Source organism: Lissotriton helveticus, chromosome 3_1 (assembly GCF_964261635.1).
Source record: "Lissotriton helveticus chromosome 3_1, aLisHel1.1, whole genome shotgun sequence".
Taxonomy (NCBI): Eukaryota; Metazoa; Chordata; class Amphibia; order Caudata; family Salamandridae; genus Lissotriton; species Lissotriton helveticus.
This window is the reverse complement of record NC_136061.1, coordinates 2,024,587,932-2,024,610,274: the sequence shown is the minus strand read 5'-3', so window position 1 is coordinate 2,024,610,274 and position 22,343 is coordinate 2,024,587,932. Positions and strand designations below refer to the sequence as shown.

Below are 22,343 nucleotides of genomic sequence, written 5' to 3'. Positions count from 1 at the left end.
ACCTACTGGCAGTCGCCAGTAGGTATAGATAGTTAGGATTTTTTTGAATAGGGATTTCTGAAAATTCTATGTTGAATAACTTTGGCGTTGATGGACGGAATTGGCTGAAATTTTCAGGGAAATGGCACATTTTGTTTCTGAGCGTCCCCTGAAAGTTTGGGGGGGTTTCGTCAAGCGGGGGCCGAGAAAAAAGGGGGGTCCCAAAACATGTTTTTAACATTGAGTTTTCCATAGGGCGGTTGGACTCACTTTTAGCTCAAACGGCTGAATGGATTTCTATGAAACTTGGCAAAATTGTAGAGACTGTTTGCCCGATGTGCCTTTGCTAGGTCTCAAGATATGTGCTCCAGTGGATTTTGAGAAATTAACGTTCAAAAAAATATATATATCTGTGACAGCGTCCCGGTTGTTGTGTTGTATGGGTGATGTAAGTACCAACATGTAGGTACCAATGAAGAGTCTAAAATTCAATGTACACCGTCTCCTCTGTAGATATTTTGTATGTTCTAATATGGGTTATTTAAATGTAAATGTGTGGAAAAGCACTTCATGCTTTAAAGCACTTGTATTTTTGAACTGATTGTTCTTTCCTCTTAGTCCTCCGCTTTGTTTTTTTTCCCCACACTCTTCTTCAGCATGATAGTTGATAAATTCGTTCCCTCAAAAAATGTATATACATAAAAAAATTATATTAAATACATATAAAATATATTTTTCCTTTAAAAGAAGAATACATTTTACAGCTTTTGATATTTGCTATTAAAAAACCATTGAAATTCACTGAAAAAACCATAGGTTATAGACCATATATAGTTAGGAATTAGCATTTACAAAACCTTGAAAATTCACTGAAAAAACCATAGGTTATAGACCATATATAGTTACGAATTAGCATTTACAAAACCTTATTTTACTCACACAAAACCATTGAAATTCGCATATATAGTTAGTTGCACTAACTATATATCGCGCACCCGCAATCCACTGCTGATCATGTCACATATTACATCATTCATGACATGGTCAGTGACATCACTGATGACATCTCAAATGACATCACTGATGACATCAATGATGACATCACTGATGACATCTCCGGCACTCGGCAGTCTTTAGCCTTAAAGTAGCCTTAAATTGTGACACATGCGCAAAGCATGCCACAAATCATGCCACACGCTGCCTCCATTTCCTGCCTGGCCTGCCTGCTGCTGCAGTGACGCTAGTGCGTCCTAAACTGATGGCAGGCAGGCAGGCAGGCAGCAGGATGTCACGGCACGGGGCTTTGATCGGCAGTGCGGCTCAGGATTTAAAATGGTAAGTAACATTGCTGTTACTTAGCATTTTAAATCCCTGGCTTGCTCTATGCCGGCCGATAGGGAGGGCGGAGCCCCGCCGCCCTTGAAAGAAAACCGCCGCTGCATATTACTGTTGAACCATACGCCCAGGTTCTTCACTGCCTCTTTGGGGCAAGGGGCGGGCTTAAGGTGATCCGGCCAGCACTGGTCGGACCACAGCTCGCGATCCCTGCCAAAGAGGAGACTCTCAGACTTGCTGGCGTTCAGCTGTAGATAGTTAGCTGCCATCCAGTCCGAGATTGCCAAGAGATCGTCCTTAAACTTGACCAAGTTGTTGTCGCACTTCTTCGAAAAGGCAAACACCAGTTGGGTGTCGCCGGCGTAGGACACCAGGGACAGCCCCCAGCTCTTGGCCACCTCTGCCAAGGGTCTGACGTACAGGTTGAACAGCAAGGGACTCAAAACGGAGCCCTGCGGAACTCCCCGATGTAAAGCAGCCTCCCGAGAGTGGTATCGAGGAACTAGGACCTGGAAGGACCTGTCCTTAAGGAAAGACCAAAACCAGGCCAGTGTAAGGTCTCTCAGTCCCACTTCCTTAAGACGGTTCAAGAGGATCTCATGGGAGACCGCATCAAAGGCGGCAATAAGGCCCAGGAGGGCCAGTGCCGCAGAGTCCCCTGTGTCCAGACTCCCTCGAATGCTCTCTGATACGGTAAGTAGGGCAGACTCAGTGCTGTGCCGTGGCTGAAAGCCATGCTGAGTTATATCGAGAATAGCATTCTGCTCAAGGAATCCGGCCAGGATAGAGTTCACATGGGATTCCACCAACTTGATCAGAAAAGGGAGCTGGGAAATCGGTCGGTAGTTCCCAGGGTCACTCGGGTCCAGAGAAGGCTTTTTTTAATAATGGGACCACTTTGGCGTGCTTCCACGCCCAGGGGATGGAAGCTGAGCTCAGGGATAGATTAACCAGCTCAAGACATACCGGGGAAGTTGAGGAGTATAGTTGACGAAGGAGGGCAGGTGGCAACGGATCCGCTGGGGAGCCAGATCTAATTTTAGAGCTCAAGGTCTTGAATCCTGGCAGGGTCGGAAGAGGAAATGAGGACAAACTAACTGCCCCTGAGTTGCCAGTTGTGCCTGACAGCCCAGCTTCGGAAGGGGAAGTTACACAGTTACAAATGTGGTCTCACAGCAGTGCTCAACAAATGGTGGTGACCAACAGTGGTGGACCGCCACAGAACGTGCCCAAAAAAAAACCCACAGCAGTGGCAGTCGGATGGACTTAAAAACTACACATCTGATGTGCTTGGCAACGGGACATTTCTGCAAAATCACACTGTAAAACACACTCCATCTCTGACCAGCATCCTTTGCTTCAAAACTGCAGCAAGACAAGACAGCTATTTACTGCTCGTTTTAGAAAAGGCACCCCTTTCTCCATTTTCCCATTCAGCACTCTCCACCACTTGTAATTTTTATTTTTGCAGCTTTTTACCTCTATCACTCATTTGTTCTTCATTCACATACTCACTCACAATTTTGTTTTCTCACCAAGCCTGGGGGAAAAAAAACTAACTTCACTGAGCAAGAGTTGACAGTTATGGTGGATAAAATCATTAGAGTGTAGCCACACATGTTTGAGTCCCTAGTCCAGCATACTCCCCTCAGTAGGAAAACAGAAATGTGGGACAGGATAGCCAACAGAGTGAATGCTGGTGGTAACACCCTGCACACACAGGGAGACATTAGGAAGAGGTGGAACAACTTACGGTTGAGGGTCCAGACCAAGTACAACAACCACCAGTTGGACACTCAGAGGGCTGGCGGTGGCCCTTTCAGCCCACCATTACAACTCTTACCCAGTGAGGAGAAGGTCTTGACCTTCCTGCATACTGAGAACTTGTCAGGAAGAGAGGGGGTGGACTCTGGTAAGATACATTTCAATAACTGCTACAATATCACAAGGTCCTGTTTGTTTTCAACTCTGCTTTTCCTATTCCAGTCTCTATGTACGTTCCTAATATGTAATACTCAAAGTATCTGAGACGTTGATTTGTCTGTGGCAATGTGCATTGCTGCATATATGAGCACATGTATCTAACTCCAGGACATACCCAGGTTGCAATGCAGGGTATTTCCATCAAAATATCTATGAAATGTTTCAAAATGTAAATGTATGGTCCATTCCATTGCCAACAGCTATGGTATTTGGATCATTTATCAAGTGTTGCTAAAGTGAGATTGAAGTGATTGCAACTACCATGAGGCCTAGTCACTTCAATTCTAATCAAGATACTACACTCATTTTGCCCCTTCTCACTTGTGTGCTATATTACTACTGATGTACACTACTCATACAGGTCACCATTACTCACGTGAAGCTAAAGTGAGACTAAAGTGACTACAGCAACCATGAGGCCTTGTCATTCCAACTCCAACCAATATGCTACACTCTTTTTGCCCCTTCTCACTTGTATGCCATGTTACTACTGATGTTAACTTATCATTCCGTTTACCAATTGTTAAGTGTTGTTAAAGTGAGATTGAAGTGACTAAAACTACCATGAAGCATAATCACTGTAACTATAACCAAGCTGCACAATCTGTTTGCCTCTTCTCACTTATATGCCATTATACTACTGATGTCCAGTATTCATGCAGGTTACATTACTCAAGTGTTGGTTAAGTGAAACTGAAGTGACTACAACTTCCATGACTCCAACTCTAACAAAGATGCTCCACTCAGATATACGTATGAATACTTTGCTTGAAGGTGTCCTATACTTGTCAACTCAAACTAATGACAGCATCAGTGACACCAAAACAATGGTGTACCTCTGATATATGTGAGCCATGAAGGAAACTCAGTTGATTAGCAGTGCCAGGTGACCCCTGACTCTGCCCTTCTCATATGATGAACAATGCTAAATATATAACCAAGCTGGGTGTTTGCCTGTATAATACACAACTAGGCCTTGAAATGGGCAAATAGACATGTTAGGACCACATCATGTTTGTAGGAGAGTTTTGAAAATGTCATGTCTATCCCTAAAGCCAAAATGCCACATACCTGCACAGCTAATGAGCTGATAAAATCTAAAACATCTTTTGAATGTCTACAAATGTCTAGTAACCAACTTCAACTACACGCAAAGAGATGACAATACATCTATTTTGTTCTATTCTACGTCCCCATTTACCTTGACCCAAACAACGTGGATGTAGATACCTTACTTTCAACATTAACAATGTTTTCTATCTCTCACAGAGGTTGGAAACTGAACAGAGTTCCTCTCTCCCACAGGACGAAGCCCTCACTGATGACAGCACTCCTGAAGAGGAGGGCGTGGATGATGACCCTGGCCCATCTGGTCAGCCTGGGCAGAAGCCAACACTGGGGCTCACTGTGCCCACCACAAAACCTTCCACCACTGGTGAAACCTCACAGCCAACCACTGCCCCCCAACCTGTGTACCTAGCAAAGTCAGTACCATCCTGTGCACCCCAGTCCTGGATGCTTCGATGGCTAACACCACCCCACTCACTGAGGAACTAGGACCCAGTGGGAGGGTGCAGTCTGCGCCAAGGGCACAGAGCCGCGGGGGTAGGAGTAATGGGAGGATGACTGTGGGCCTGCAGATTGAGCTCACTGAGGCTATGGTCAGCCAGGCTGCCATCACCAAAGTCCTGGGCATCTACCTGGACTCCCAAAGTGTAATGGGCCCGGTTTTGGCCGAAATTTGGGAAACGAAGGAGCTGCACAGAGACACATACCAGGTGGTTGTTGACATCCACACTGAGGTGCCAGCATCCACAACAAGGTTGCAGACACCCACACCGAGGTGGCCGGCATTTGCACCAAGGTGGCCACTCTGGTTGGGGTGCTGCAGGACATTCACACCACCCTCTGAAAGACTTTTCCACCTTCAGCTACCCCTTTCTGTGGTCCAGGTATATCCCCACCATCAATATCTGCCCAGCCATGGCCTATGCAGGTAAGAGCAGTGGGGCAGTAGGGCCAGGTGAAAGGGGATTTCAACAGAAGATGACGAGGGAAAATATGTTATTTATTTCATTTTCCCTCATTATCGTCCATCAAAAACCCCTGCCCCACCTGGCCCCACTGCTCTTACCTGCACGGGCCATGGCTGCCTCGGCAACAGCCACAGAAAGGGAGGCCCTGCCAGAGGACAACACTCAGCAGCTCCAAATCCCTCCCTGGCAAATAAAGGGGACATTCACCCAAAAACCAAGAATCTCAGGATGGCAAGACACCCGCCACCTCCAGTAAGAGACCTCGACCCTAATGTCCCCCTGTGTGCTATACATTTACTTTTTTTTAACAATTCCTGCCCACTTTGCCATATCCTATGGGGGAGTATGTTGGACTTCGGACTCATGACCATTTGGACTCTACTACAAAGGTTTCATCCACCATGAATGAAGACTGAACAATTTCTGAGCAGAGGATCATTTCAATCCAGTGTTGCTACATCTGGTGGAATGTCACAAACAAATGTCAGTGATGTGCACCAAGCACTTTGACCAACAATGAGGAGACACATCAACAGCTACATCAACAGTTACATCCAGTTCATAGACAATGAGGAATTAGCCAGGGTGAAGGCAGGACAGCATGAATTGGGTCCAACACAACATTGTGCTGGATCACATGATGGCAAAGATCTTGCATTGGGACCACAGAACCACAAGGAACAAGTTCAATGATGGAAGCCAGGTAACTTCCATTCCATTGCTTTTTGCAAGTTGTCTTTGGTACTGTTGTTGTACACCAAAACACTTTGACAGACATTCCTAGTACCAATCCATGTTCACTTTGCACGTCTGAACAGCATCATATACCTGATAATGTCACAACTCTGAAATGTCCAAATGAAGATGACATGATGAACATACCTAAAACAGTCCAACACAGAGAGATTAGCTAAGAAAACATACATATGACACACATTACATTGTCAACATCTAGAGAACAGAGTCCAAGACAACATTTACAGTTGAACAAACCTACACCTACAAAACAAACACCTTTCCCAAGATATTGCCAGACCCATAGTTCCTAGTATGTCTCAATAACATCCCCTTAACAACATCTCTACAAGAGTTGCAAGATTCGTCAAAGTCATCACATGCCATACCATTCTTACACTCTGGAGAAGTAGTTCTGGATAAGATCCTGACGCAAGACAGTTCTTTCCATTTCATCACTATCATGATCTTCATTTGGCATTCCATGGTCCCCACCTCTTGGGTCTTCATGGCCTGCTTCCTCTGCAAAGTAAGGACTGTTCCGTCGCAGGGCAATGTTGTGGAGGCCACAGTGATCTTCCACACCTTCTCGTGTGAGTAGATGAGGACTCCCCTAGTCCGGTCCAGACATCTGAATCTGGATTTCAGGAGCCTAAAAGCCCGTTCCACAGGCTGCTGTGTTCTTCAATGAGCCTCATTTAAACAGACTACCCCTGGGTTTATAGGATTCTCCAGCTGTGCCAACAACCATGGCTGGGTGGGATACGATTAGTCTCCTAGATGGAAGATAGACAGAAAGGCAATATTTAGTTACACACTTGCAGATCATACTACCTGATATTTCCCACACAAAGTTAGGACAGATCACACTTACCTACAAGCCAGGCCTGCACCAGGAGCAGTTGTGACATCAGATGGACTACTGTGCTGTTCTGCAGTACGTGGGCATCATGGGCAGATCCTGGAACCAGGCACAGACGTTTGAGATGTACAAATCCATTAGGGAGACAACTTGCATGTTGATAGAATGGTAGTGCTTCCTGTTCTGTTAGACTTTCTCCCTGTCGTATGGTGGAACTAAGTCAATATGGGTACCATCAATAGATCCAATCACATATCGAATGTGTCCAAATCCATAGACATCCACCTTCACAGTGGATAAATCCTCATGTCTGAGGAATTGGGTGTAGCTGTCCACGTATCTCAACATTGCTGTAAGCACCTCTGTGAAGACAGGACTGAACATCATTTGTGACATTCCACCAGATGTAGAACCCATGAATTGAAATTAAGTGGCCAAAAAATTCAAAACTGACAAGAGTTTCACTAGTGGTGGTATTGATGTAGGATTATTTAGGTGAGGTAGGAAGTCAGGCTCCAACTGATGACATAGGTCCAGGATGGTTTACCTATTTAAATTGAACCCTCTGAAGATGTGTCGTTCTTCCATGGTGTATCGGTCTGGGCAATACAAAGGTGACTTGCATCTACTTTCTCTATCAGAGTACTTATGTAAGGAGTAACATAAAAATGAATTTTGGCCACAGTGTGCAGACTAACATATGTGAAGAGTAAGTCAAAAGTCGTGTGTCTGAACATCACTGCTTCATGAAGTAGTAAACATTTTACATTTTAATTGTCAAAACTTTAACATCCACCTATCATCCCCAAGGTAGCCTTCACAGGTCTGTAACAGAACTGTGTCCATCTTCAAATCAGAAGATGGAAATTATAAATTTCCACTATAGTGAGGGCAGCAGCATATGTAATATAAAATACCGCCAACCGCAGTCTACAGTGTGCAGCTCACATTTTGTCTAAGTACAGTTTTTCCTACAACTCATGTGGCAGCTGCCTGGCCTTGCTAATAGGGCATGTTGAATGTTGAGTGTCGGCAGAAGTCGACTGCGCGGTGGGTGGTCACATGCAGGGTGGTCACAGCCATAGACACCTCCTCCATTTTAGCTGCTGATTTTCACCTCTGAGAGCAGTCATGGCATTTTACACCGATGATAAGGACCTTCCCTTCACTTGAGAGGAGCTGTAGACCCAGTTAGAGGAGGTCCTTCCCCTGTATTCTCAGCTCTATGATTAACCAGAGAAACAGGTTATACTTTAAAAATATAGTTATTCACTCTGTTCAACTTTGTCCTTTCTGTTCCCCTAGTCTACAACGTGGCTCTGAGTACAGTAGCTACAATGAGTGCTCAAGTAACATCATGGTATATGTGAATTGTTATGCTTGGGTTCATACCATGATCCATGTCTGTATACTGTTAAAAGCATATGAGGATGATGTTAGCCAAGTGTTCCATACCACTTATCACTTAGCCCATATCAGACTTTGTAAAACAGTTGTTTGGAAGTTAGCTGTACCCCACATACCCTTTCAGAATGCCATACGTTCACATATGGAATGGTTAGAAGTTTGACTTTTCTGTATTGAATTGGATGGAAATGTGAGGTTCATGTGGGATAAGTACCCTCATCCTGCAGAGAGAAAGGCCTGGCAATGGTATGTGGGCAGTCTGGCCATGGCCCAGCCTAGGCCAGAGTTACTGTGGCAGGAGAACTGATTCACAGAGTAATGTCCATGTATACCTGCTTATCCATCGATGTTCCCAAAAAGAGTGATCTGTCCCACTAACAGCACTGATAGCTGTTATATGGATAACATGGTGTCTGAAGTGATCCCCTGACCTGATACTTCTTTCCATTGAAACAGACTTTCAATGTGTATCTGGTGAAAATAACTGTACCTTTACTATCACAGGTCTGTTGACACTTTTCGAATAGTTTTGCTTCCACTGTACAGGGCTATTGCAGAACCGAGACAAAAGTAGTGTGGATAGTGGATTGCTTTTGAAGAAACTTATACATTTGTGATTCATTTGCTAGGCTACAATATTCCCTATCATACAACACATACAATGATTTGTTGATTGTCATCACTGTTACAGTGCCTCCTGTGGCAAAAAGGTGTCCTGTGATGGCAGTACATACTACACAAACCTATGTTGACTTACTAGGATACTCAAATCCATAGTCCTCATGTCTACACAGCCCCCAGACCCTTACCTTGTGACCTTAGTCTTAGGATGTTGTGTATAATATGCTTCTTGCCACTAAGGACGAGATGCATCAGTGAAATGGGCCTGGCAGGAAAGGTGTCTGACAGTCATGCACGGGTTGTTTACCCTTCAGAAGGCAAAAATGGTATGTTGTGTGTCATGGTACCTCACATCACTTTCCATGTAGGATGGTCCTGCCTACATGATGTTAGTGGAGTGTCTCAAGCAGTGTAGGTCATGACCAGAGTGGAGGTTAGTCATCAGATGACTGCAAAATTGTGTAGCCGTGCTTTAGTTGTGCATATTATGTGATATGTCAAAAAACTGCAGAGCGTGGCTAGGTTATACCTTGCGCAAATCAATACTAAGTAATGGAAAAGCCAAATAACAAAGACAAATGCTCCAGGGAACAAAAAGGCAACGGCCACCCACGTTCCTAAAAAATCTTCTGTGACAGAAACCACAGAGGATGAACTATAAACACAGTATTGCTCCCGAGCAAACAGAACCTAGTAATCAAATTCAATCATATCAGTTTGATCAGTCCAAATGATCATTCAAGTTCGATAGTTCACAGTGATAATTCCTTTTATTTTCTTAGTTGACATCACCAAATGTAGCCAAGCAGCCGACACGTGTTTCGTCTCGGGGAAAAATCACCCGATGACTTCATCAGGGCATGAACAAGTCTTTTGGTAATATCGTCACCACATTCCAGGTAAAACCTGTATGAGGTCCCATACGGTATGGGTCTAAAAGTTGGAGAATATTCCTTCCATGTGCAGTAGTCGGTATTCTACAAAGTATAAGGCCAAAATTCTTAAAGAGGACTAAAAATCTCTGGTCCAGCAGTATAAGGTCATGTAAATTCAAGTCCCGCCATCGTCATCGCCATAAACAATAAGTAAACCGAACATAGGAGGCGGCAAGTTTAAATAGTAAAGGCTCTGACATGGGTGGACTGAACTGTTGCAGGTTATGTGACATGCATGCATGTGCTCATTCTAACTTGGAAGCCTCTGGAGTGAACCATGAAGGTGGTATTATATGTGCACGTCTTCCATTTTATCTGGTGATTTGTGATGGCCAGGTATCGCAATGCAGTTGTAAGAAGGTCATGCTACATGTCATTTCAGATACATCCAGGGCAAGCGGAGGAGATGGGGCCAACGTCAGTGGGGATACAGCTTGTCATGGCATTTCTGGATGTGAGCCATCAGACACAGAGGGACCCAGTGACCAGGAAGGTGTGAAGAGTGCCTGGGGGACAACATCCACGTCTTATTGTCATCCTCCGGTAAAAACTCTGAAGTGGTGGCGGACCCAACAGGATCATTTCCACCTTTTTTTTTGTCTGCCAACCAAGTTCCATCGCTACCCTCCCTGTTGTCTCCCTACAAGTTGGCCGTTGCAACTCCCCTAAGAAGGGTGAGGACTCTCCTTGACTGCAGGCATCTAAGCCCTTGCCCCTGTTAGCCCCACTGCCCTGAGTGATGAGGCTATTGACCTACTGAGGAGCACCTCTGTGGGTCAGACTGCAGTGCTAAATGCCATCCAGGGGCTAAGCACCCGAATGAACCAGATGGTTGCCGCCCCGGAAGGAATTGTCTGGCCTACAGGAATCTTTTCAGGCTCTGTCCTCCTTCCTCATGGCAGCCCTCCTCTCATCCCAACCTTCCACCCCTGCCCCCACCCCTTTCCCATCCACATTCTTTCTTCCCAATCCTATCCCAAGACCATGCACACCTAAGCATGCACATACTTCAACAGACTCAAGCACCACATAAACCCAATACATCCAAGATACTCAGACATGTATGCACACAGTAGACAGTCATCTCCCTCACCAACCCACCACCTCTAGTATGCCCCAGGCACTGCTCCAACACATACTGACCCCTCCACAGACACACCTATACCCACACACATCACTGAAACAGCCACAGACCCCTCCACAGACACATATATACCCACAGGCATCACAGCAACAGTCACAGACCCCTTAACAGATATAGCCATACCCACAGATATCACAGCAACACACACTGACCCCTCCACAGACACAACCATACCCACCGAAATCGCAGCAACAGCCATGGACACAACCATACCCACATACATCAAGGCAAAACACGCAGATCTTTCTACAACCCCCAGAACATCCACAATACTCCCACCAAAAAATGCATATGCTCACAGCCACCATCACAACACACAGTGGTAACAGAAGACCACCACACACTTCCACTCCCTCCTTCCTCACAATCCAAACTCCATCTCGAACATCCCACCCATTTTCCCTGTGAATCTCTCTTGTTTGCCCTTGCCCTTAACCCTCTGAAACTCTACCCCCCAAACTCCCAAAAACCTCTTTCACACCCAAACCCATCCCTTCTACCTCTCACTCCACCCCTGAAAAACAGTCTTGCCACCCCCTAAACCAGCCCTTAAAAGAAGAAATAAACCTCCTAAACCCACCCCAAAAGCCCCAAGCCCAAGATCCCCCCTCCCAAAGATAACCCCAATCCTCCCTAAACCACTGCTCCCCCTTCCCAATACCATCTTGGAGGTGCCTTCTTTGCCCAATGGAAGCCCCTTTGTGATGGCAGATATAGAAACTGAGTAAATAGTAGTAAAGAAAAAAGGAATAAAAAAGAGTGCTGAAGAATGAGAGAACAAGAGAGATGAGAGAAGCAAATCAGATGTTGAGTGCAATATTGAATGGGAGAAGGAGAGAGTGTAATAACGATGGGATACAGAGTGATAGAAGATGGCAGAGAGTGAAGATAGAGAGAGAAAAAGAAAATGAGACAGATACTGAGGGAAACAGAAGTTAAAGAGCAAGAAAGACAAAGAGGAGAAATAGTTTGAATAGAATTGGAATAAAGAGAAATGATAAATGATAGAGAAAGAGAATGAGAAAAGGAGCACATTTAGAGAGCATGGGAGACAATTGGCTTTCCCATGCATAGGTTTGCACTCATATTCTAACAAAATGGAGAAACTGAAAAACATGTTATAAAACATACTTTAAAACATTACACATTTTTACCATAATAATTGAACTATTGTGCTTTAAAACATCCTATTCACCACAAATGTCCACAAATATTGCTGTGAGGTGAGCTTCTACTCCCACCTTGTCAGGAAAAACAATTACATCACTGATGACCTCACTGATGACATCATCCAGTGAATGTGTGTCTTTCTGAAAAATAAATATTTTTATATAAGTATGTCTAAAGGTCGATGGAAGAATAAATAGGTAAATAAGTGTCTAAATGGATTTGTTTTGTAAAGTTCATTGTATAACTGACTTATTAAGTGTATCTTAGTGAATACATGTATTAGCGAGTAATGTTTAAATATGTAAATATATGTATCAGTGTCTCACTTTGTGTATAAGTGACTGCATGGGTTGGTGAGTAGCTACGCAAGTGTCTATATGGGTTATTAGTTGGTTTTTCGAGTATCAGAATGAGTGTCTGTATTGTTTGGTGGGGGGTATTACTTAGGGCACATATGCATGAATGACTGACTCTCTGTATGTGTTTTGAAGACAGCATGTATGCAGGACTGTACGGGTGGATGAATTTGTGTATAGGTGTGTTAGTGAGTGAATGACTGCCTCAATAGTGTCTTTATGAGTAAGTACATATGTTTTAAACTAGTATATGTCAGTATTGATGTATATAAGTAAGGATATATGACAGTGACAGATTGGAAAAGTTCCTGTATAAATAAGTATGTGTTTCTATAACTGATTGTTTAAGAGAGTAATATGTGTACGTTTCTGTAAAAGTAAGTATAGTGGTGTGTGTATAGCTGTATATGCAATGAAATGGATGTTTGATAGTTTATTTGCATGTGTGAGTATGTGTGTGAGTAACTCTATGGATGAGTATCAGTGTGTAACAGGATGTATAATGTATAAGTACATATGATGAGTGAGTACATGAATGAGTGACTATGTAGAACTGTTGGTGAATGAGTGGATGTGTATGTAGATGTTGGAATTACCTAATAGGTTGTTGTAACTGGTATTGGTATCTCCATTTAAAAAAAATATATAGTTTCTATTTATGAATGTGTGTATCAAAGGTTATATTAGGATGAGAGGAGGTCTGCCACTCTTTCACAAGGATGATGTCATCAGTGATGTCATTTGAGATGTCATCAGTATTGTCACTGAACATGTCAAGAGTGATGTAATATGTGACGACATCAGCAGTGCATTGTGGGCGCGCGAGTTATAGTTAGGTGAACTAACTATAACGGGGGAATTTCAAAGGTTTTGTGTGAGTGAAATGTCCAGCTAACTATAACATGTGTGAAACCTATGTTTTTTTAATGAATTTGCAAGGTTTTTTAAATGCTAATTCCTAACTTAGGGATCGATTAGGATCGCGGAAGGACTTGAGTCCGTCCACGACCCCTGAGGAGGAGGGAACATCCGCATGGGCTGCGGCGTTCCCTCCGAGCAGATTAGGATGTGACTGCCAGGGTGGCGGTCACATCCTCTATCTTTAACATTGCAGCGGGTGCAGCTTCAAGCTGCACCAGCCGCAATGTTAAAAATGCATGCATCGCATTTGCATGCACAAAGCGGCAGGTACTGTGCGGTGCCTGCTGCTTTGTGCATGCAAATGCAGGGGGGTACCATAGGTACCCCCCATGTGCACCGCCCACCCCCCCTTCACCCAGGGGGCCCGCAATGGGCCCCCGAAGTGAAACTCCGTATGCTTTTCCACGGCGCAAAAACCGCCGCGGAAAAGCATTACATTCACACCATCCTAATATGGCTGGTGGTGTCTGATAGACACCGGCAGCCATGTTAGAGCTTTTCCGCCGCGGTCGGAAGGCGACCGCGGCGGAAAAGCTGCGGACGGAATCCCAGACCCACCGCCATCCTAATTTGGCGGTGGGTCTATGGAGGCTGCGCAGCGGTTTTTCCGCATCCCCCGGGCCGGAGGTGGCTTCCGCCGGCCCGGAGGATGCGGGAAAACCACGATCATAATCGGCCCCTATGACGGGTGTGAAACCTATATTTTTTCAGTGAATTTCAAAGGTTTTGTAAATGATAATTATTAAATGTATTAATAATTATATATATTTCTTTTTATTACAATTTCTTATATTTTTAATATAAATATTTATTTTTATTTCATTTTTTACATTATATTTCATATTCTTAATGTAAAATAATAACAACACTAAATTGAAAAATGTTTTTTTCATTAATTGTTTTTCCTCCAAAATACATAAAATTGAATTCTATATAATTCCTTTAACATTGTTTTTTTTTAATCATCGTGCCATACGCATACACTAATGTAATTACACCAAATTTGGCAGAGAGGTAGAGTTCCGTGTGCAGATTGTGCTTTTTGTTAAATGGAGTAAATCCGTTCAGTAGTTCATCAAAAAACCCCAATAGACTATGCATGTAGTCTTCTATGCACCGGCAAACTTGTCTTTTATACCTTCAATTCCCAAATCTGTATATTTACACTTCCTGTAAACACTATCACACTTCTGTTTCAGTATTGTACTGACCATACAGCACTATGTGCTTATCTGTACACTACTCTAAAAGAATCCATTCACTACATTAAAACACTAATCAGTAGATGTACAATAAGTGGTACATTCCCAGAGATATGACACTTATTGTGTACTGTGTTATCACCTCCTTCTGGCGCAGGGCTTTATAATGCGATGCACCTTCCACACACCATCGCACATCTTTTATACAACCAGTGCTTCTTAAAAGTGACGTACGGCTGTGTTAAAAGAAGTATAAGGGGGTTGAATATCTACCCCTGACATATACAAATTCACCCTGGCAGTTTTCACCACCAGTGCAACTTGAAGCATAAACTTGTAACATATTTATATGGATATGGTACATTCAAGTGCTTCAGAGGTACTACAGTATACTATAGGTAAACACCTTATAGATGTGTGCTGTAGCACTTCCTTGTAGTTCTGCACTTTCACATTCACCATACACTAGTAATGTTTTCATTCATTCATTTATGAACAACACACTCATTCTGACAAAGTTTTATACACTAACATAGAAATATAGTTCTTTCTTTGACCAGTGAAGGTAGTTCTAAAAAGAACTGTTTTTTTCTGTTTTTAGTTTTCTTTTTTTTTTGGTGTTTTGTCAACAAGTTTTTTTTAAAACCAAAAAAATATAACTGGAACCCAAAAAGTGTCCAACTGGAACAAAAGAATGAAAAAAAAAAAAACAATATCGAGGACAGCGATGCTCCTGCATCCTGTGTTTTATCAGATCAATAGACTGTTCCCTATAACACAAAGGTTTATCGCAATGAATGCATACAATTTTAACGTCAGCAAAACCAGGATCAATTTGTGGGTGTGGACTGCTTGCTGAAAATGCTGCTGCAGTAGTTGATGTGCTTGGTGCAGAAACAGGTGGGTTATTTTGCAACCTCCGTGTTGCAGCTCGAGCAAAGTTATTGGGGTGCAAGTTCTTCACGTGTCGCACCATATTTGCTGTGCCAAAAGAGTATTTTTTTAGATGGATCACCCCTTGAAAGATTTGTTTGGCAAATTTTACAGGTTACTTTTGGAGAAATTAACCTTTTTTGCCCTTCTGGAAAAGTAAAAAATTGCCAAATTAGAGCTTCTTTTCTCTTCGTTAGAGGTTCTTCAGGAATTAAATATTCCTCTGAAAAATGGCTGGAAGATGAGTCCATTGCTGTTATTATGGTGATTTTCCTTCTATTTGACAGGATTCTCAGAACAGATGCTTCTTCTTGGAAAGACAAAGTGGAATGATTAAAATGGGACGGAACTTTCAACAATTGAAATAGAAACTATTATGAACCAATCAAATCCCATCTTTTAAAGTCACATGGCTTTGCGTCCGCTTACGCTGAGCTTACGGTGCTCTTACGATCTGAGTACACAAACCGTTCCACCGCGATTTGTGTAATTACTTTTAAAAGTAATATACGATTGTTTAAAGTTTAAAAAAACTATTTTCATAACTATTCTACATAATGTATTCTGTTAGTATGTTCATTAAATACATAAATAAATGTTTTTAAACAATTAAAAACATTTGCGCCTTTCGCGTACGGGGCGCCGTACATGACGTTACACGGAAGCTTTGATGCGACGCGTAACATCGAAGCGTATTCATAGCGCATGCGCGAGTACGCGCTGAGAATGATTATTTATTTATTTATTTATTTATTTAAGTTTTGTATAGCGCTAGCTAGACCCGAAGGTATCAGAGCGCTTCACAACAGAACAAATGAGTATCAACATAACAGGTAGGTCGAGCAGGGTAGGGAAAGAATGGGAAAGCATAGAGGAAGTAAATATCTATACATTGATAGCATGAAGGCAACAAGGGAGAGTCATCAGGTTCTCGCTGGGACAAACAGACAGTGAGCTATAAGAGTCAGACGGAGATTTTCTTTACAATCCAGCTTGCTCCAGAAAGAAGGTTTTTAGTGGTGTCTTGAATTTTAGGAAGGAGGTTGTCATCCTGATGTGTGGGGCGATGGAGTTCCATATTTTAGGAGCATTTCCCGCAAAGGACCTGTTAGATCTTTTGCGTTTCTGTGATTTCAGAGGTATGAGTAGGAGCGTGTTGGAGCTTCTGAGGGTCCTGGACTGACCGGCTCTCATGAGTTTGTTGGCCAGATATTCCGGTTTACCAGTATGCAGGGCTTTGTGTGTGAAGCAGGCTGTGCGGAAGTTGGCTCGGTGATTAATCGGAAGCCATTTCAGGTCCTTGAGAGCCGGGGAGATGTGCTCAAATTTCTTAGTTCCTGTGACCATTCTAGCTGCTGCATTCAGGGTAGCCGTCAGAGGACCTAGGTGCGATTTGGCTGTTCCAGTCAGAGTAGCAATGCCATAGTCGATCCTGGAGAGTACCAGTGCCTGAGTGGCCTGTTTCAGGTCTTTCAAGGGGAGGAAGGGTTTAAGTTTGTAAAGAAGTTTCAGGTTAAGAAAGCACTTTTGGCAGTTTTAGAGATGTGTTCCTTCATGTCCAGTTTTGGGTCCAGAGTGATCCCCAGTGATTTGACGGAGGTTGTAGGAACAAGAGGAACATTAAGGGCGTTTAAAGCTTTGAGCCATTCGAGTATTTGGGGATTTTCATTTTTGTTTGAGATGAGGAGCACTTCTGTCTTTTCTTCATTAAGTTTGAGGTGGTTGGATGAGAGCCAGTGTTGTACCTTTGTGAGAGTGTCATTTAGTCTGTGGATGTCTGCAATCGAATTGGTTTCCAGGTAGAGTTGTGTGTCATCTGCATAGAGGTGAAAAGGGATGTTGGTGTTCCTTAGAATGTAGATGTTGAAAAGTTGTGGAGAGAGTACTGACCCCTGTGGGACTCCTCTAGTAATGGGGAGGGGGTCCGAGTTGTAGCTTTTAATTTTGATATTGATAGATTGTCTTTTTGTCCGCAATGATTGCATCCAGGATCGCTCCTCTATAGTGTGTTTCTTCTGAGCAGTGTTGGATCATATCGTGGTCTTGTAGAAGGGAGGTGAGAGATTGGATGAGCGGATTTTTGGTTGTGTTCCATCTTAGGTTGAGATCGCCCAGAATTATTTTGGCATCACTGTTGAGAGCGGTTTGAGTGATCAGATCCGACAGCTGTTCGCCAAATACAGTAGCGTTGCCTGGGGGGTGGTAAAGGAGAAGGCAAAGGAGTGGGCTGTGGTGGGGCGAGTTGATGTTGACCGAGAGGGATTCAAAGGAGTTGTAGACGAGGGAAGAGGATTCAGTAATGGAGAGGTCGCTTCTGTGGATAATTGCTATTCCGCCTCCTTTGCGTATGGGTCTGTCTTTGTGGATAAGAGAGAAGCCGGGAGGCACCAGCGTGTCCAAGATGGGAGGGGATATGGTGTTCAGCCATGTTTCAGTGATGAAGGCTACATCTAGGTCATGAGAGAGGATAGTTTCGGCCAGTTCAGTCGCATGTTTGACGGCTGATCTGCAGTTGATGAGCATGCAATTGATGGGGGGGTTTGCATCCGGGTTCCGGTTGACCAGATTCGCTCTAGGTAGGGATGCGAGATGGGCTGGGGGTCTGGCGGTTTTGCGGTGAGGCGGGTCTCTTCTTATACCAGTGATGACTTGGATCGAAGAGAGGGGAGAGGGAAGCGGGAGAATAGCTTGTGCAGGATTGTTGGTGGGGGGTTTATGGGATGTGAGTTGGTAGCTCACTTCGTGAGGGGAGAGAGAGGAGGAGGTTCTACTGGGACAGTCAACTTGAGATTCAGACCGGGGTTCAGTAAGAGGAGGCCGAGAGCCTGGGGGGACAGGGGTCCGATCGGGGGGGGGCGTCATTCCTAATGGGAGGTTGCAGTAGGGGGCGAGGTGAGACGAGGTGGGGGGGTAGCTGGAGTTTCTCAAGGGAGGAAAGGGTTTCTTTGAGTCCAAGGATCAGCGTGGCGATCTGGGCTTCGAGAAGGTCCAAGCGATGTGACGTCCTTGGAGCTGGGGGAGGGGTAGTGAGGGGGGGGCTGGGCCTTAAGTGAGAGGGGCAGAGGGGTAGGGCCTTCGTGGGGGGGGAGAGGAGGTAGGAGGGATCGATTTCTCCAAGTGGGAGGGAGGGAATGAAGAGGGAGAGAGGTAGCGGGGCGAGATGTTGTTAGGAGGGATAGTTGGGGAGGGAGGGACTAAGACAGCGTTGGGGTTCAGATGGGCGGGGGCCGGAGAGGGGGAAAGGCTTTGGGGTGGGATAATGACTGGGGGGATAGCAGGGGTAAGGGGATTAGGTTCAGGTTTCGAGATCAAGTGGTCAGGGAAGCGGGGGGGAGGGGGTTGCAGCCCCTTTGTGAGAGGTGGTTATCTTCACTGAGTGGAATGGAGCACGTTAGAGTTCTGGGAGATAAGGAGGAAGGGGGGTTGTCTGAGGGATTAGGAGATGAAAGGGAGGGAGGGGGGAGCAGAGTTCTGGGAGGTAGGGAGGGAGTGGAGGTGGCCGTGGGGGAGGGGAATTGAGGGACGGGGTTGGGGGAGGCGAATGACTGGTGCTATGAGTAGGCATGGGCGGTGGTGCACGAAGAGGTGAAGGACGCCTGCTTTGCGGCTTGGGATATTGACTGGAGCCACTGGGGGGGGAGGTGCGTGGCTGGTGAGGATAGAGAGCAGTAGCCGTCTTTAGAGTGGGGAAGAGGGAGTCGAAGAACTCTAGGTTTTCATCTTTCGCCTGTATAAGAATGGTACCATTACGGAAGATGGAGATGTTGATGTCTCCAGAGAGAGACTGTTGGTTGAGGGGGGAGATAGTTAGTTTCCGGTTATGTTCCGAGAGGGTGGTTTTTGAGACAGGGGGGAGTGAGTTGAAGGTGGTAACCCATGAGTCCGATCTTAAAGTGTGGAAAATGAAGTCCATTTTTCTTTGGCCTCTTGATGAGCAGTGGTAGGTGTCCGCAATGAGCGTTTCGGGATGTTGTCTAATGAGATTCTGTTTAAAGCGTTTTTTTGCTTTGAAGGAGAGTTTTTGTGGGAAAGTTATAGTGTAGGAGTTCTGCCCAAGGGGGGACAGGAGATTCTGAGCCGGGCTTGATTGCATGCTTGAGGTCATGGCCGGCGGCATCTTGGAGCAATTAGGTGGAATGGCTTGATGATCTCCTGGAGTGTTTATTTAAGGCGTGAAAGTTAAGTTGTGGCAGAGGCGAAGGGCGGAGTAGCAGGGGTCCAGAGGCGTGTGTTAGGCTCCGATGATCCTTTAATCTAAGGTGAGATCCCTATTAGTGATAGGCAGCTCTTAGCATTGAAGCTCGACAGTCATACCCAAAGACTCCAGATGTCTTTTGTTTTGATTTCAAGTCGCTGTTTAGGGAGCCGGTAGGGGTGCTTTTTGGTCCATGGCTTGTTTGATTAGCAGTAATGACCGTGGTGGTGGTCATCTAGAAGTCGATGACAGTCAAACCCAAAAGCTCCAAATGTTTTGTTACGGTGTTGAGTCGCTGTTTGGGGAGCCGGTAGGGGTGCTGATTGGTCAGTGGCTTGTTTGGTTAGCAGTTGGTTAGCAGTAGTGTAATGTCCGAGGTGGCGGCCATCTTGAAGTCAGGCAACCATATATAAGGGGAACTGAGCTGAAGCTTGTATGTCAGGTGGGTATGCGCCTGATGAGGGGTAAGAGCACCTTGTGATCTTGCCTTTAGGTTAGGACGTCCTAGCGTTGTGCCTGTGAGGGCCTCCGTGGTGAGAGTCACGGTCAGACACAGCTAGGGAGTGAAGGGATGTCTGCCATGGTGGCCATCTTAGGTCCAGGCATCCCAAGACGCGGGACGAGTAGGAACTCTCCTGGGGGTCGGGTAAATGCTTTTTTATTTTTTTGAAGTAGATTGAGGAAGTCGAGTAACTGCGGCGTCAGGTCGGAGTTTCTGGAAACCTAAGGGCAGCATGAATCGCGCTGCTCGGTGTCGAGCCGCCATCTTGGGGACAGGCATCGACCGGAGAGCAGTCTTATGGAGAGAAATGCTGGCGAGGTATCCAGCTCCCCGTCATATATGCCGTGGGGCCAAACGTGCTCCGATTGCAAGGGACTCACACCTCACCGAGCCCGAGATGTCATCATAACATCCCAGGTGAGTGAGCGGCCAAACAGGGGGGGTGGGGGGACCCCACCGCGTAAGGGAAGCGGCGTAGTAGAACTGGGGCAGGCGGGGCGGGTACCTTCAGCCTCCGGTTGTGAGGTTGCACGGCCAGCAGAGAGGAGCGGAGCAGCAGCTCGGGGCGGGTGCCTTCAGCCTCCGGTTCAATAGCTGGGCAGCCAGCGGTCCTCGAGCCCTCTTCGATTTTCGTTCTGGGTTCGTTCTATGGAGGCGTCCTGTTCTTTGGGGGCAGTCACTCACTCCCGCTTTCGAGCCTTCCAGCGGGGGGGTTCTAATGGGGTCGCTCCGGTCAGGGAAGAAACACCAAAAAGTGAAACTGACCGGAGCTTGTCCCAGTTAAACCTTACTCCTGGCGGCCATCTTCGTTTTATGTCGATTCGATTCGATTATCAATACTTCGATTATCAATACAAACTATGGTGCAATCACTCTCGCATGTCAAATCAGAGGACAGGGTAATAGCTATGAAAATAGTTACAAGTGGTCACTCATTGGAGATCGGATTCTGGGTCTGCCTCTGCGCACATGAAAACCCCGCCCCCGTCTCTCTGTGTTGTTAATTATTGGTGCACACACTCACACTTGCGCAGTGCACGCCTGCCCACACTTTCCTACATATCACCACGTGCCTTTCTTGCTATTACTAAGCCTGGAATCTAATACGTTAGCCAAAGGGAGGTTCTCCAGGTCCGTCATTCTTCTAGATCGCGAAAACGATACCAATAACGACCCTAGACTTACTTTGGTCAGTGGTTCCCATATAAAACGGATAGTGGCCTAACCACGCTCACTTTTGCCTCTGCTGCGGTGACAATCAGACTCTCATCGTCGTCGATTGTACTACGAACTGTTTGCTCGAACGGAGGAGGACTCGTGACACTCGACGTGGTGTCACTGCTGCTGCCTTCCAGCCAGGCCATCATAGCCACAGTGCTGGTGTCGCCCGCGCCCACCCGCCCACCCAGGCCCAGCCAAAGCACCAGCCTTTGAAGACAAGACAAGAGACGACAAAAGCAAAGGTAAGAGAAGCCGCTGTAAATTGTACCTGCATGAGAGTATTTTTTATTTTTTACTTTTTTTACTATCACGTGGCCCTCGAAGCTCTGGTTTGCTTTATTTTTGTGCGACACATACTTTGTACTTCATTGTGTATGCTCCCTCCTAATCCTCCCATGACTTTTAATATTTATTGCTACCTCATGGGGCCTTATTAGGCCTTTTCTAAACAAATTGTGCGTCCATAAATTTCTGTGTACTATTTTTGAACTGTGCCCCGTACTTTAACCTGTATTGGTCCAATTTGTCCATTCATATTAGTATTATTTTTTTTACTGCGTCACGTGCCCCTCCCAGCCGTTTTGCTTTACTTTTCTGTGGCACATGCTCTGTGCTTCATCGTATTTGCTCCCTCCTTATCCTCCCGTGACATTTTAATCTTTATTGGTACCTCACGTGGCCTTCCCAGGCCTCTATTCTTACTGATCGTATATAGTTGATCGTAATATTACCTTCTACGTCACGGGGCACTACTAGGCCTTTTCTAAATAAATTGTACGTGCATGAATTTCTGTGTCGTATTTTTG

General features: G+C 45.2%; 2 protein-coding genes across 6 annotated transcripts in view; one reads left to right on the top strand and one right to left on the bottom strand.

The window, feature by feature from the left end:
• The window catches only part of LOC144825247 (uncharacterized), a 300,861-nt gene that overhangs the window by 237,867 nt on the left and 40,651 nt on the right, over positions 1-22,343 (top strand). For both annotated transcript variants that reach the window (XM_078684092.1, XM_078684090.1), the window contains one exon: positions 10,276-10,436. In XM_078684092.1, coding sequence (XP_078540218.1) covers positions 10,276-10,436 — 161 coding nt within the window. The remainder of the gene's footprint in view (positions 1-10,275; positions 10,437-22,343) is intronic.
• Positions 1-22,343, bottom strand: part of LOC144825246 (F-actin-capping protein subunit alpha-1-like) — a 523,698-nt gene that overhangs the window by 464,689 nt on the left and 36,666 nt on the right. The window lies entirely within an intron of this gene.